The sequence below is a fragment of the Bacillus rossius genome, chromosome 14, assembly GCF_032445375.1.
Source record: "Bacillus rossius redtenbacheri isolate Brsri chromosome 14, Brsri_v3, whole genome shotgun sequence".
Classification (NCBI taxonomy): domain Eukaryota; kingdom Metazoa; phylum Arthropoda; class Insecta; order Phasmatodea; family Bacillidae; genus Bacillus; species Bacillus rossius.
The window spans coordinates 47,688,888-47,706,277 of NC_086341.1; the positions used below are offsets into that span (position 1 = coordinate 47,688,888).

The following is a 17,390-nucleotide window of genomic DNA, read 5'->3' on the forward strand; positions in this document are numbered from 1 at the left end:
GGGAATGTAAATTAAGGTAACTTTGTCTACCGGCCCAGCCTAATTCAGGCCAATTATGTAAATACCCAGTGTTGTGACAAGAAACCTGTTAATTATACAAGTGAATGTAAAGAGTATTGTAATTCGAATATGTATGCACAGGAAGGGTACAGATGTGCCCTCCCTGATGAATATGTACATACCTTGTATATTTACTCTGGCTTAGCTAAGCCAGGCAGAAAGCTCTTCCCAGTAATTCTGGGTAAATAAAAGTGGCAAGAATACTTGAGCAGTATTATTTAGGCAGCGACCTCTCTGGAGGACTGCTCCTACCCCTACTCCCCTGGTAGGCAACGACCTCTCTAGTGGACTGCTCCTCCTTCCTACCTCCCCCTGCTCTTGGGCAGCGACCCCATCTCGGGGACTGCTCCCGCTCTCTCCCTGCTCTTGGGCAGCGACCCCAACTTGGGGACCGCTACTGCTCCTCACCTCTGCCCGGTCTTCCCCTGCTCTTGGGCAGCGACCCCTGTCCGGGGAACGCTCCCGCTCCTCCTCTCTGCCTGGGACAAGTCAATTTACAAAATATAAAAGTCGAATCCCTGATAATAAAAATACACACGCCACACTGCATTACTCTCTCGTAGCATTACTATGCAAGAGAGGGCGCTGATGAGGCATAACGGCCTGAAGTAGCCGGGCAGATACTAAACGGTTTTCTTTAAACTAAAATATTTTTTACACCTGCCAATTTATTGTGTTTTTTATTAAGTAAAAATATTTGGAATTATAACACATACTTTTATTTCAAAGGCAGAATGTCAGCAATGCCCTGACAGTACGCGAGCGAATTCGCGGGTTATTAGCTATATGTTAATAAGTTTTAATTTTGATATTTTAAAAAAAATGTCTGAGGAAGTGGATTATAACCAGTGGATTGTTGGAACAACTAATATACTGACGTCCCTCGGCTTTTGGTCCCTGATTCTCCGTTTGCGTAATTGCCCTGTCTTGCCCGTGCTGCTCTCGTCGGTGAGGTGTGGGTCCAGGCCAACGTGGCCGGGACCGGGAAATGTGGGACCTGGAGGGAGTTTAGATGAGGAGGCAGAATGGTAGGCAGTTACAAGGATAACTCGGTGTTGACTGTTTCACGAGCCCCTTTTATTGTCGCTTAGAGAGCCTGCCGCAGCCTGGCGGATCCGTCGCGGAATGAGCGCCTTCCCCGCTACGACCCGGATCCCCGGAAGAAAGTCTCGTCCGTTAACATGTCCCGACACAAACTGGGAAGTTGTTCCCGTAACAATGGCTCCGATTAAGATTACTCCGTAACGATGCGCAGCGCGTACGCTATCCATCACGTAAGAGTCTCGTACTGACGGCGAGGTTCGGTGGTCCGTAACTGCGCGTACACGGCCTATGACGTTCGTATGGTGACGCCCTGGAAAACTTGTAAAACTCAAGACGGTGAGCGATACAACGGATGCAGCTCGGCTGCAGTGACAACCCGTGATGTTACACTGTCGTCGGACTACGAGCTGAGAAGACGCGCCTCACAAGCAGCGCGGAGCGGCGTGCATGTCTGCTCTCGATCGCGCCCAGAACACCACTGCCCTTCCCCGGCGCCAGCGGGCCGCGGCCCGCGGCCCGCGGAGGAGGGGAGGGGAAATCGGCCAGCGTGGGAGAGGCCCGCCCCGCGATGCGCCAGGTTGCGATTACATGACTAGCACGGCAAAACACTTGAGAAGAATCACAGAAATATTAACATAACTTTAGCGAGTAATTAATGAAAAGCAAATTCACACAAGAATTAATAAATTACGATTACATTATATACACAATTGTTAAGTCTCGTGGCCATTTAAAAAAAATACATAAAAGCAGAATTATTTATAACACTAAAAGGAGCCCACTGGCATGCTAGGGTGCATGCGGGTGCGTCCCTGACCGTAGCACTTCACAGATGGTGCACTGGGGGGACAAAACTCCCTCAGGCACACGTCGGTGGACAGGTACGGCCTCTGCACCTGGGAGGGTACGACGACTTTCGTCAATACTAATTAATTTTTGGGTTAGTATCATGAACCTTAATATTATCTGATGCTCACATCGCCACATCGGTCCACACTGTTCACACACATAAATAAAAAATCTGACTATAGCAATAAAGTATTAGAAATTTGAGATTAATATTTACTTGGAAAATGCGCTACCTTTTACTACTCAAATTTAGTCAGAATTATTTCTCTAAAAAAATATAATTATATAGTAAAAGGCAACGACCTAGGTCTTTGGTTAAAGGATTTACACTAGAATGCATGGTAGCCAATGTCACGAAAATAATGTTTTTAAACCTGTTTATAAATAACGGTAGTGGGGAATTTTAGACTAAAAATTCCTATCATTTATAACACTCTCAATTGTTGGTAATTTCGTGACTCGAATTTCCCATCGAGTCACAGTAAGCATAGTATGTTTGTAAACTGGGTGAAGCTAATCGGTGGTAAATACCCACGGTGTGACTGAGAAGGGGTTGGAATGTGTTCGACGAGCGGGTCGCGATAAGCGTGCGGCGCTGGCCGAGCGGAGGTGCGACTGCGGGAGCAGTGGTGTGTGCGCGGGGGAGTGTTGGGGGTTAGAATTGGCGTGAACAGCTGATGGCAGTCGCGGAGCGGAGACTGCCTTTGGCCAGGTGGGTCCCGCGGCTGTGCGTGGGGGCGGGAGTGTCGCGGGGGCTTCGCGCGGGCTCCGCATGCGAGTGCTGGGCGCAGGGGCCCGCCGCGGGCCGGTGGACGGACAGAACATATCTGCTGGGCTCTGACCTTCCACACGTGCCTCTGCGACCCCGCGTAGTCCTCATAGCATCTGTGCAAACTTGCATTGCAGAGTTTGGCTGTGGTTGTCTGAAGTCACTTGTGTACTGCTACTTACATGTGAATCATACCTCTGGTTTTTGAATGTTGTTTGCTCACACATGCAATCTCTGAGATAACGAGACTGGAAATATGAGACCTATTTATTAAGCTTTGTTGTTTATACTTATTAAAATAACATTTAGTAAGAGCTGCTAAGAACCTTGTGCATTTAACCTGAATACTACTTTAGCCCGAATAATGGTGGTTACTTAATACATTTAAACTGCAGTTAAGAGTACAATTTGTAGTACTGTTTTTATCTTATGGTGTAACAATATTATGGCATTACACCAGTAGGTAATTATTTACAAGTTTGGTTTTTCCATAAAAAAATTTCTGAAAAGGGTAATATTTATTATCAAAAAGGTTCCTTATTTGTCTCAAAACACGGCATTTTTAAGTTTCTGCTCGATTCCCAAAACACTCAATAATGAATAGGCAAAGAGCAATTAAGTTGAACAAAACTATATGTTAAAAAGCAATCAAAAATGAGGAAAGTGGGTAAATATCTTACATTGCGTCTTTTCCGCAAAGTAAAAATAAAATTAATGAAATACTATTTTCTGCAACACTAGAGACGTTCCTGTATTTACCCTGAAAACAATGTTAATAAATACAAAATAGTTTATGATAGATTACACTTTCAACAATACTACTGCCTGAATGGTGCTGTAACCATTTATTGTTTATCCCTACAGGTTTCTGTGTTTATTTTAGAAAACTTTAGTCAATGTAGATATTGTTTTATAATGAAAGTAGTTAATATGATGGCGCATTGCAGTTGTAGGGAAATATTAATGTTTATATTTTCTGTTTGTTGATTTCTTTCCAAATGTATTTGAATTAAGAAAGTATTTTTTTTTTATATTTCATTTAAAGATTTAAAGTAGTGTTTTGAATCACGTAGTAATGAACGATTCATACATTAAGGTTACTTTAGTGACTTAAAAAATACTTAAAAATATCGTGGATGGTTGGTTGGGTTAGTATATCTACTTAAAAATACTGTGAAATGATATTAATGGTTAATTAGGTTAGGATAGCTACATCTTAAATTCGTAATTCTTAAGCAACAAAAGAAATATGTTATAATATTTTTAATGTAGCTGTACTAACCCAACCAACCGTTCACAACGTTTGAAAGTTGTTTTAATGTAGCTTACCTTACCTAATTGACCATTCACAATTTTTGAATAAAGTTCATTAAAAAATAAACACAAACCTGTGTGGGTAAACAAATAACGGCGGTGGCAGCAGCAATGCACAGATATTGAAATGTGAGCTAAAAACTGGGATTTCTCAGAAACTAGTAGGAATTTATTAATTCTTTTATTCAGTGTAAGTACAGGAACGTCTCTAGTGTTGCAGAGTGGTTTTTTCTTAATTTTATTTTTACTTTGAGGAAAATCCGCTGTGTAAGATGTTTACCAGAAAATGTTGAAACTATTATTAAAATATTTTTAACAAGTAAATTACAAATATTTAAATTATTTCACATCATTTTTAACATTTGTTTAAGTACCTAAACCACACAATTTTCCTGACTTCAGAGTCTTTCAAAACTACATATTTTTCTAGACTCAGATGAAAATAATGTACCTACACCATTTTGTAAGAATTCATACTATTAACTATTCTACCTAATGGTACACAAACTTAACCCTAGTTATTTTACCATAAATAAACACAAAAAAGCTTAAAACACTCAACTTATAGATACCAACCATGTCACAGTTTCCGACATATTCTTAAACGTTTGTGTAACAAAGTATATGTTGCACCATTCAGTCTGTGAACAATTAAAGTAAAATGCAAATTTACACAAATTCACAAGTAATTTTTCTCAGTGATTCCTGCTTGCAACATAAGCAACCGTTTTCTACGAATGCGAAAACAATCAATATTAAATAACACAGACCAACAAAAAAAAAAATTTTTGGTGCCTAGGATTTTGGAACTGATTTTAGCTATATTTGGGATGCTGAATCTAAATATGAAATTAATATTTTTTTCTATCAGCTCTATCACTCAACGACAATGAAAGAAACATATAGCACCATAGCTTTGGTTTTGGAGAAGATAAGGTATCGTGAAAATCAATGGTTGATTTGTGTGGACTTACAAATGGTAAACTTTCTCCTCGCACAGCAAAGTGGCCACACCAAATATCCTTGTTTCTTGTGCCTCTGGGATAGAAGAGACGAAACACACCACTGGGTAAGACAAGAGTGGCCTTAGAGAGAAGATATGGTCGTTGGAGAAAAAAAAAAGTTATTAAGAACCCTTAGTTGAACGAGAGAATATTATCTTTCCTCCACTGCATATCAAGCTGGACCTTATGAAGCAGTTTGGAAAGGCTCTTGATAAGGACGGATCATGCTTGGCATTCATAGGGGGAAGAATTCCTCACGCGAGTAAGGAAAAAATTAAAGCAGGAATGATTAACGGCCTAGAAATAAGATAATTAATTAAGGACCAAGCCTTTGTATATTCCATGAATGAGGCTGAGCGAAAAACCTGGACTTCATGTGTTGCAGTTGTCGGAGATTTTCTGGGCCAACGAAAAGCAGTAAACCATGTTGAACTGGTAAACAATATGCTTAAACTTTTCAAATCCCTTGGGTGCAACATTAGTATTAAGGTGCACTATTTACAAGGCCACCTGGACTGCAGACAGCAGTGAGGAGCAAGATATTAAAATTATGGACGGCTATCAAGGAAGATGGGATACGCACATGATGCAGATTATTGCTGGAGTTTAAAAAGTGACTGTTCCAAAGATATATTCAAGAAGTTAAAGAAAAAAGAAGCTCCCTTGGCCCAGTTGGTGGTGTTGGGGGTCTATTAGGCTCCGCATCTGCTACTCAAACACACACAGTTATCTGGAATCGTATTAACTTCTCTAATAGTTTAAAAATAGAATCTATACAAAATAAATTGTTCAAAATCATTAATCTCGAAAATCTTCACCACCATGGTCTTTACCTAATCTTTCTGATCGCAGAGTGCTTCTAGATGCTATTTTCATTAAAAATTGCTACAGCTTAAAAATTAAATTTAAGTATGTACTGGATAATACAGGACTAAGAGTCCCACAATTTAATGGTCGATTAACATCTACTTTGTGCACATCTTACATGAGGAATTACATAATTTTAATTTCTTACTATAGTAATCTTGATAAACATTATATAATGGCTTTTTTTTAAAAAAAAAACTAGGCAAGTTTACCTTCAATTTGATATATGATTTGTTGTGAATAGTTAAAATTTAATTGTAATAGTGTACCATTGCAACTGTGACATTCTTTTATGGACACTCTGTAGTTCAACAAATGAAGGTAAACTCATATGCTTATTCCTTGCAACTTGGTACTGGGGCCATGAAAAAGATAGGCAACCTATCTTTATTTTCTTTTTACTTATGTCTGATACTGATTAGTATGAAAATTTACGAAATAACAAAGGGTGCAATGGAAAAATAAATTCGTAAAATTCCTTTTACTTAAGGGTAGCATGGCCAAGATATGACTAGGCAACCCATTTTCGATTTGTTATTTTATCTGTTATTTGGTATAAAAATTACCTTTCATTCAAGTAACACACGAGGGTTGGTTGATTATAGTCGGGAAATTAGACTTTATCTTCCAGTTGAGCCTATTGTGCAACACACATTAAAGAAAAGTTAACAAGGCTACAGTGTCCCTTATGTGTATGTCTGTGGCCTTGTGCTGTCTGAATATCTGGAAGGATGGATACAAACACTTAGTTACCTTTTTGGATCAATTTATTCCTTATTGCTGGGTGTGTTGACTTGAGCAGTTGTTTTTAAAAGGGAAATAAAGCCAACCAAAGAAGATTAGCAGGGACAAGCATAATGAACCTTCTTGCTTGTTGCAGTCTGAAACTGATAAAGGCGGGGCTGCATTGTTTATTATCTTTTTTTTAAATTCAACGAATGTAAATTGTTTGCGTACTCAGAAAAACAATATTCCACAACAGTGCATTCATTTGTCGAAAAATAGCAAGAAAACAAACAATTCACAATATTTGCTTTTTTGGGACAATTCCTATTGCACTGCCTTATGCAAGCAAACATGATTGGCACACGTTAAATACCAGGTTTAATTGATACTGGGCTAGTTCGTAGCTTTTTCTCAGGACTTATTTTTCAAAAATTGCAGATAAAGAATTTAATTAGGGGAACCGAAACAGTAATTTCCAAAAGTTTCACTGTCTCAGAGCAACCATTAAATATCAACACAGCTGCAGGGTTGATTTGTTTTCAGGGACTTCTCCATTTTTAGAGTGAATTGAATTGAATTGAATTTAATTTAATTGACTGTTACTCTTGCAACTGTGCTTTCACCCGGTGGCAAGGAGTCCTCCCTTTTCCCCTCACTTACCCCCCCCCCCAACCATTTAGCGTTCTCCCCAGATCCTTTGTAACTGATCTCATTTTAAGCTCAGATTTCATTGCCAAAAAAGAACTGAGTAATTGACCTTCAAGCAAGAAATTTTAAATTTAAATTTTAATAACTAAGTCATTATTCCTTTAGCAGCTTTCAACTCTCGAGCTCAGAGTATGGTTAACATGCTACAAACCAGAGCTGATGGTGGACATATTCTATTTCTGGACCATCTCAGCCAGAGTACAATTTGGCAAACAGACATATGTAGCATATTTTGAGGTGTTTTAACCAAACAGTCATCTTATTGAATACAATATTAATCTTTTGGACGCCACCCCAGTAAAATTCCACTCTTATCAGTTGTTGGGCCCTAAAATGTTAATTTTTTCTCGGGAACTCTATCCTTGGTGACCAATAAATAAACCATCAATTTATCCCGTTCCATGACCCGTGCTCCCTCAAGGTCTATGAGGTGTATGAGGTCTATGAGGTCTATGAGGTCTATGAGGTCTATGAGGTCTATGAGGTCTATGAGGTCTATGAGCCGTGATCAAAGAAGATACTGTAGAAAGTAGAACCTTATAGCAGATCCTGAACTACTAAAGAGATGTGCACTCTGCCTATTACAGACTTCCGGGAATATAAAAACAAGGATGATAGAAAAGGGCAAGAAGAGTATTCAGACTAGATCTATAGACAAGATATGTATATAAATAAAAATGTAAATGTTTGTTCAAAATCATAAAAAAAATTCCAAAATTTCTTCACCGATTGCTTTGAAATTTTGACACAACGTTGCATTTGAATACACACTTTTTTTTTATACTTGTGTCACACCTGTGACAGGTAAAAAGATACATAAAATTATAGATAGGTAAAAATATTTATATAAATGAATGTTTGTGTGTTTGTATTCTGTTTCGTAAAGATAAAGAAATAGTTAGGAAGATATAGACATAGAAAGAGATATAGAGAGAAATAAAGAGAGGTATAAAGAGATAGAGGGAGATAATACACATATAGAGATAAAGAGAGAGAGCAAGGGATATGTGTGTGTATGTATGCATGTAGAGAGATATAAATAGGGATGGATTGAGATATAGGTAGAAATATAGATACATAAAATACATATAAAGAAATTTTTATATATATAGAGAATTATAGTGAGATTTATAGAGGGACATATATATATATATATAGAGAGAGAGAAATAGATGCTTTGTATATGTGTTCTTACTTAAAAAAAAATTACAAAAAAATTGAAAGGGGTTTGGCAACGCATGCGGGGCATTAGCTAGTAGACAATTAAGAAGAACAAGGAACCATTGTAAATACAGTTTAGCTTGTGGATGGAAGCTGTAAAAAAAATTCACCAGTAGTGCAGTGTTTGTGAACTATGATTCGTGAAAAGAGAACTAGCAGTAAATTAGACTAAGAAAGCAGTTGGTGATGAGCTGTGGTGTGCGGTGACTGCAGACGAGTGGAGTGGCTCCGGAAGCTGCCGTGTGCGAGTGGATGGCTGCGCCGCGCCTGGTCTGTGGGCGGGGAACACCGCGAGCCCCAGTAGAGCCGGCCGGCACAGCGCAGCCTGGGCTCTAGAGCAGGTGAGCCGCGCGCCTGCATCTCAGTGTTGGGGGAACTGTGGAGGAAACGGCAGGGGAGAGATATTAATGACGCAGCATACTTGCACACTTTCACAGTGCATACTAACTAACACTTTTTCACAGAGCATACTTGCATACTTGCATACTTCCACACTTCCACACTTGCATACTTTCAAACTCGCATACTTCCACACTTGTATACTAGCATACTTCCACACTTGCATACATCCACACTTGCATACATCCACACTTGCATACTTCCACACTCGCATACTTCCACACTTGCATACTTCAACACTTGCATACTTCCACTCTTGCACACTTCCACACTTGCATACTTCCACACTTGTATACTTGCATACTTTCACACTTAAATACTTTCATAGTTGCATTATTTAGTGCTCACATACTAGCATGTTTATTATTTGTCTGCAACCTCAGCCAAAGAGTATAATGTTTCCTACACCTAATAATATAATAAGCAAGCAGTTTCACTTCGGTCGCACATGAACTCCTCCCACACATTTATTTTTAATTTTAAAAATATTCGGTGTATAAAGGAGGAAAACTTATCATAAGAATTATATTATATGTATATTTTGGGTCAGGTAAAATATTATTCAAGCTTATTAAGGTGACCACCTTACTACTGTATTGATTGTCATGCAGACATTTAGCGCATATAACCTGAAGAAGAAATTGTTTATTAAAAAATTTATTATTTTGCTGGAATACAAATAAAATATAATATTTGGGTTAGTAAGAAAGTGATGTTCAATATATTTAAGTGAGAAATTGTTGCAAAGCCATTTTTTTTTATGTTTTCTAATAATGATTATTTTTATTTTTATCATTCATCTACTTTTATGGATTTAGGAGTATAATTGTTATTTGTTCAGATTGTAGACTTTTAAGTAGTTACTAAAACAGCACGGGTAAACCAGCAACAGAACAAACATGATGTCAGGCTGGCAACCCTGCTGGGAGCACCAGAAAGTTTGAGTGAGTGGTTGTGCCATCTAGAGGCAAGGGAGAAGCAGGTTAATTTTTGAAAGCCACCGTTGTCTAGCGAGTTGAAAACAGTTAAGTCCTGCTTATGTCACTTGTGACTACGTTGTTTGTTTACGCACCCTTCAGCACCTTCCTCGAGAGATGGTCGCAGGTAACACTCTTCAGCCGCGGTGTTCCTTTTTACAGACAGTCTTCGCACGAGGTGAACTGCTGCGATTGCAACACAATCCTAAATACAACTTGTCCTCATAGCATTCTTTATCTCTTCTTGGCAGTTCTTCATTTCATTCTTTATCTCTATTGGCAGTTATCCATTTTATTTTCATCTCTTCTTGGCAGTTCTTCATTTCATTCTTCATTTTTTGGCAGTTCTTCATTTCATTCTTCATTTTTTGGCAGTTCTTCATTTCATTCTTCACCTCTATTGACAGTTATCAATTTTATTTTCATCTCTTCTGGGCAGTTCTTCATTTCATTCTTTATCTCTATTGACAGTTATCAATTTTATTTTCATCTCTTCTTGGCAGTTCTTCATTTCATTCTTCATCTCTTCTTGGCAGTTCTTCATTTCATTCTTCATTTTTTGGCAGTTCTTCATTTCATTCTTCACCTCTATTGACAGTTATCAATTTTATTTTCATCTCTTCTTGGCAGTTCTTCATTTCATTCTTCATCTATATTGACAGTTATCAATTTTATTTTCATCTCTTCTTGGCAGTTATTCATTTCATTCATCATCTCTTCTTAGCAGTTATCAATTTTATTTTCGTCTCTTCTCGGCAGTTCTTCATTTCATTCTTCATCTCTTCTTGGCAGTTATCAATTTTATTTTCATTTCTTCTCTGCAGTTTTTCATTTCATTCTTCATTTCTTCTTGGTTTCTCTCCATTTTATTATTCTTTGTGCCAATAAAGCCATTATGATTTAAGTTTGTTTGCCACCATCTTTCGTGTCCACATTCACTATCAGCCTATCTGTCTTATGAATGCACTGTAATTTCCCCTGCGAGCTAACCTAAACCTCTACTTAAAACTAACACTAACTTTACTACTTCTACACTCAAAACATGCTACAATTCCTAAACTAATTCACTTCTCAAATAACTAAATTTTTAAAAAATATTTTCCTCTTTTTAAGTGAAAACTTTTTTAGCAGCGTTGAGCGATTTTTGATAGTGGCGTGTTGCGCCAGACTGGCGATGCGCAGCAGCCTGTGTACATGTATACACATGTATACACATATATACACTAATACATTGTATATACTGTGGCCGGCAGTTATCTTAGCGTGTCTCAGCGCGGGGTGCGGGGACAGCGGGACCGGAGAAAGAAGAGGGGGTAAGCAGGCGACACGTAGCCGAGAGCCGTGTAGTGGCTGTTAGGAAAATATCGCCCTTCAGTGTATACCCGAAAATGGAAGGCGAAGGTGGCAGCTGGCAGAGGCGCGCTAAAGTGATACATAGCGGAGAGCGGGAAATAATAAAATAGTTTATTCTATGGTATAAGTTGCTATTACTCCAAAAAAGCGCAAAAGTGGCTTAAATGGAAAGTTTAACATTGTAAGTTATGGGACGTTTTAGGTACGGAAACCGGAAAACGATAAGGGCTAGACTGGCTCCTGCGTCATCAACTGTGAGATAGCTTTCGCGCGGTGAGCTACAATTGCGTAATGTTTTGGTCGTTTGCTTTTTCTTGTAAGACCTTTTTTAAAAATAACTTTGAGAACACAATGAATTAAGAAGCATAGTTTTAAATTTATTTTACATACTAAGTAACCTAGTTTTCCAAAATAAATAGTGTCTGGTTTTCACTAGTTACTGAGTTAACAACATTTTAATTAATTTTGGTTAGCATAATAATTAGCAGACACCGTAAGTATATTTGATGGGACAAAGCAAAACGTTGCAGGTTTAGATAATAGTTTTTTACTTTTCCTGACAGATGAGTACAAATATTCGAGCACAACCACTGCAATTCACACAATTTTACACTTATGTAGTACAAGTATAATTCATAGGATTTCTCACTTTTGGTTTGGTAACCCAGCGCTCTTAGCCAAAAGGCCTTACCGCCTTGGATATATACTTACGTAGTGTAAGTCACGCACCGAATGTTTTCTGTTCTGCTAGTACAAACCTGGCCGCTGACCTTGACAATAGGGTATCTCTCTCTTCGCCCTCCCCTTTACCCTAGACAGGACTAGGGAGCGCAGACGCCAAGTTATCTGCCGGGCACAGTACTCAACTGTATCATGTGCGTGTTGGACTCTTCTTGGATGGGTACAATCTTGTGAGTTCGCATCACCGACATGCTGTAGTAGCAGCAAGTGAAGTTAAATTGACCAAGTGAAAAGATTAATTTGTGTATACTGTGCATTGCCCAGTGAACACATAAACTAGGTCTGACATCACTGGTAAGTCATAGCTAGGTAATGAATTTTTACGTAATTTTGATATACCACTCACATCTGTTGTGACTAAAAAATTATGTAAGGATAAATGATATCATGCTGACATCATACTGATATTGATAGAAATTGAGGTATAGAGAGCTGAGAAAATCAGTATGAAATCTTCTGAACCCCTGCACGATAAATTAGAAATAAATAATTTCAATTTAATTCATTTTAAAGTAATTGTTTACAATAATCTACCGAAAAGTAAAACATGAAAGTAATAAAAGTATATATATTATAGCCAATAAGATAGTCCAACTTTTATATAATTGCCAACTGTGTACATAGTAATTTTACATGTGATTGTGACCTTTTATCCCTTCTCCCTTAAATTTTGGACAGAATGCATTGTCATTTTTAGAGACGTGGTTTACGACTAGCTTATATGAACTTAAATGCCTGGATGTAATTTGGTTGTGTAGTGTTGCGGATAGCACATAAGACTGGCGAGCATTAGGTAATAGGTTCAGATCCCGAGTGTTGTGATTTTTGTCTATAATTTTTTGTATTTGAGTCACATTGAATTATTTTTTATATATTTATAATTTAATAATAATTATGATTTCATAAATAATCATCATAATAACAATACTCAAATCCTTTTTTATTTAGTTATTTATTATTGTTATTTTATTAAAAAATAAAAAATAAAAAAAAGGATCTGAGTGGGATTTGAACCTCAATCGCTATGCATTTAAAAATTTATTACTGTTATTATTATTTGATGCCTGGTTTAGTCAAAAAAATTTAGGATCATTACTATGTCATCGGAATGTGAAATCCACTTAAGGGAGATCATAATGATGTCAGACTAAAATCATCATTATGTCATTAATGTTACGTCATCATCTGATGTAAATAAGTGTGAAATTATGAGTCAGTTATGAGTCACATCTTATGTTAAGCATGATATTGAATGATATTCAGACTAAAATTAATTTAAAAATTCAAAAATAGAACGTAGTTATTCCAAAGTTTCAAGTTTTCACTTCTGTCGGCAGTCCCCATAACTTATTATTATTATTATTATTATTATTATTATTATTATTATTATTATTATTATTTTTAAATTTTTAAGTGTAAAAAAAAAACTGTACACTAAATCTATTAAGCAGGGCGGGTTCGCCAGCCAGTACGGTCACTCGGCGCCAGGATTGTCGAGTGGCCCGTCGTCGTCGTGTGTCGCCTCGCGCGAGCGCAGCCGTGTCGCTTGCGCAGGTGTCCATGGGGCCGCTGCTGCCGCATGTATCGTGATCTCGGCCTCTCCGCTGTAGTTGGCTGGATGTTCACACCACGCGCCCATAACGATGCAAAGCCTGGAGGCGGCGTGTGAGGAAGCTGAAGTGAGTAGCGACAGCTCCGCCAGTAGTGCTGATGAAGTCTCAGGGCTCAGGACACAGCCAACTGTCTGGTCAGCTGAGTGTGGTAGAGGGGCTGAGGTGGTGACTATGCTGGGTTGGTGGCCCCAGCCTCTGCTCTAATACCTTCCCGATCAAACAACAGGGAGTGATCCCTAACAGTTCTGTATATTAAAAAGCTCTGGAATTATTTTAAAACTGAACTGGAAGTTACTCCCACACTTCCCTTCAAGGGCGCATATTGGGAGGGGAACGTTGAGAAATGCCGGCCGCAAGGTCGGAATATATCTGTCTGCTTCTCCTTATAGTTTACCACAGAACCTTTCAATTGTTTGAAGTAGCTTGGCTTCTGGGTTGTAGCAGTGTCCTTGGCGAATAATTCACCGGCGTTTCGGTCGATATTGCAGTCGCCATCATCAGGGAGCAGTAGGTAACTGCTCCCTGATTATGGCGACTGCAATGTCGACCGTAAACGTCTGTGAATTATTCGCCAAGGACACGGCTACAACCCAGAAGCCAAGCTACTTCAGACAATGGCCTTGAAAGCCTGCGAACATTACTTTCAATTGTTTGTTTTCAAAAGTTTCCCAAATGCTTAAATCTGCTTATTTACGCCCATGATTTTGAAAGCATACTGCATGCTAGAAATTTTGGGTGCAGTTTTTACGTTAAGTTTTATTGTTTGATAACTAGAGTCCATTAAATAATTTTTTAATTTTTATTTATCATTCAGAAAATTAAACATTCAGAAAATCCATTTTCAATTTTGTTTAAAATTCTGTTAATAAGTGTTAATAAAACAAAAATTGAGGTAAATGAATGTTGCAGAGCCTAACAAATGTTAGTTTGGCCTATATAAAATGAGAAACTATTGATTTAAATTCTTTAATGTTGAGAATCTTATTCACTAAGTCCTACAGTATGAGCTTGAATCTAAAATTCCCTGAATATTAAATATTTGAGTGATAGGGCGTCGTTGGCTTTAATACGACTTCGAACCTGTGACGACCATTAATATAATACCATCTCTGATTTTGATTGTAAAAAAAAACACAAAGATATATAGCTATTTTGATTGTACGATAAAAAAGAATATACTAATATCCATTGCTATTTTCTTAAAAGGCTCTGTAATATAATTTCATTTTTGTTTGATCAGCAATATGGGTTGGTCAGCTGCACTGTCTCGTTCCCGCAGCACTTACTGCATATAGCGACCAAGTGCCCCCAGTTCGTGCCTTGCCTCGCCGACCAGACCGGCAAGCCCTCCTTCGACATCCACGCGCGCCTCAGACAGCTCTACTTGGAGGAGAGCTCCCGGGACCTCCAGCAGCCCCAGAAGGTACGCTTCTCCTTCCTCGCTCCCTCTCTGCGTCAGCAGTGTTGCCTCATCAGTAGGGACACCTGTATTTTGCCAATACATTTCGTGTCAAGGTATGTCACAAAACACTGTAGCTTTATCTCAGAGTAATGGCGAATCGTGTGCGTGCAGCAGTACGGTATCCACATTCCCATTGGCCCCGTCAAGTGCGGGAAAACACCTCTCGCCGACCACAGCCAATAACTACAAGAAAAAAAACTGCTGTGTTTTGCGACGTACCTTGACACGAAATGTATTCGCGAAATACAGGTGTCCCTACTCATCAGTCTACAAAACCACTTGCTTTACACGGCCCTTTGTATTTTGGTGGTGTGTGGTTTCGCGAAATTTCTCCAGGTGGTCACTGAACTATGTTATTATCATAATCTGTGTCTGATTGGTGCTCTGCATTGTATGAATCTGCCTTGTTTTTTTTTTACTCTGTTGTAAACATGTGAAACAAATAAAAAAAAAAATGCTTTCTCTTTGTAATGAGAAGCAGTTTGGTTCAGAGAATGTTTTATTTCGTGTTTATGCAAGGTGTTATTAAGGTACTGTACTAGTAGCGTGACCTGTGGAATACTTGTGAATATTTTTTTTAATGTTGTGACTGTATTTGTGAATCTCTGTGCTCACGTCATGCCTGGCTGCACTGGGAGAAGCTACAGCTGCAGTTTGGTTTACCATTGAGTTTATATATTTCTGTCATCATCAAAACCAAGTACAATTCTGTGATAGGACGTAATGTATCTAAATGTGCCTTCTTAACTCCTTACTCATTAGATCAATCCCCGATAATTGAAGGATATTTGTAAAATTAACTTAGATTGTATTCGTGTATTATATTTGAATGAATGTTAGTCGCAAAATATATTAAATTTTATTGTGGTGTAAAGTTAAGATGATGGTTTGAGAAAACGGAGGAAAGGACATTGTCATGGTGCACGGTTAGTAACCATCTCAGCATTTGCCTGGAGTGATTTAGGGAAGCCAAACTCGGGGTTGTAATGTTGGTTCTTCAAATAAGAGTGTGGTGTTATACAACTGCGACACGTCGCTAAGTGATTGAACGGGTTACACGTACTGTTCACTGAGCAGATCTCTGTTAAGGCCCCCGCCTACCCAGGCGCACACACGGTGCGCAGAGCTTCAGGAAAAACAGCGCGATTTCGAAACTGCCCAAGATATCCGAGTGGGGTTCTGCTTACAAAAAGCATTTAAGAGTTCGCCGAGGGCCGGAAAGTACTTTTGATTTCGGACTAAGTTTTTAAAAACAGTACGTATTTTTAGAAGAGTTAAAATGGCTGAAACGCATGTTTTCAGAGTAATTTTTAGGTGTAAAACAACCGGTACAAATTCTTGAAAGCTTTTAAGGGACTTGCATTACACCTTTATCTTCATTTCTCTGCCATGTAATGTTATGGTCACCGCTCATATGCACGACGAGAAGACTGTGCGCCAGCTCAGAGGAGACGCCGCGCTAGAAGCATCCTGCCTCACTGACACACTTGGGTGCACCTCTGACGAGGCGGGCCCCTCAAGTCCTGCGGCCAGGTGCAGGGCTCCAGCCTCGCAGGAGCACCGCTGGACAGTGAGTGGTTGAATGGTCGACGTGGTAGCAGAGCGTGGCCGTGATGTTGCAGCACCTGCGGTTGTGCTCGCACCTGCTGGAGAAGCTGGTAGCCAGGGAGCAGCTGAACACGGTCGTCGTCAGCCTGTACCCGGGCGACAAGGGCTTCTCCCTCGCCTTCAAGGCCTTCAACAAGCAGTCAGGTACCCGAGCCCGCACGCTTCTCTCTTTTGTCAGCTCTTTCTGTTTCGCTATTGCTTTCTGCTGGTATACAAGCTCCAGAATCCACTGGTTTTTATTTAATGCAGTTGGTTTGTTACGTTTTAAACTCCAATAATTTTGATTCTCCATCACTTTGCCCAGTATACATTTTTTTTTATATCTATAAAATTTTAACCTCTGGTTTTTATAGTTTGTGCGAAACAAGGTAGCTAAAGCCTCACCCCTATCCAAGGACAATGAATGGCTCACAAAGCAAGGAATGACTGACCGATACACTGGTGAACTTTCGTATTTCTTTTTATGCAAACAAGGTTATCATCTACGATCTTCGAAACTGCTTTAAAAAAAAAAAAAAAAAACTAGTTCAGTTAGAATTTTTTGTAGGCTGTAGCAAATCACGCACAGATAAAAGCATTAAGACCTTTACATCCGCATTCCGATGAAAGGGAAGGATGTAGATGTTCCTGTAAACTGTGGCTATCCTTCCCTTTCCCTCCCAATAATTTCCTCCA

The 17,390-nt window shown here is 38.9% G+C and overlaps 1 protein-coding gene across 3 annotated transcripts in view; it reads left to right on the top strand.

Moving 5' to 3' along the window:
* Positions 1 to 2,434: 2,434 nt before the first annotated feature.
* The window catches only part of LOC134538899 (transcription factor SPT20 homolog), a 58,929-nt gene continuing 43,973 nt past the window's right edge, over positions 2,435 to 17,390 (top strand). For all 3 annotated transcript variants that reach the window (XM_063380504.1, XM_063380505.1, XM_063380506.1), the window contains exons 1-5: positions 2,435 to 2,665; positions 8,776 to 8,903; positions 13,587 to 13,711; positions 14,925 to 15,068; positions 16,730 to 16,859. In XM_063380504.1, the coding sequence (XP_063236574.1) occupies positions 13,676 to 13,711; positions 14,925 to 15,068; positions 16,730 to 16,859 (310 nt within the window). In that variant the 5' untranslated portion in view covers positions 2,435 to 2,665; positions 8,776 to 8,903; positions 13,587 to 13,675. The remainder of the gene's footprint in view (positions 2,666 to 8,775; positions 8,904 to 13,586; positions 13,712 to 14,924; positions 15,069 to 16,729; positions 16,860 to 17,390) is intronic.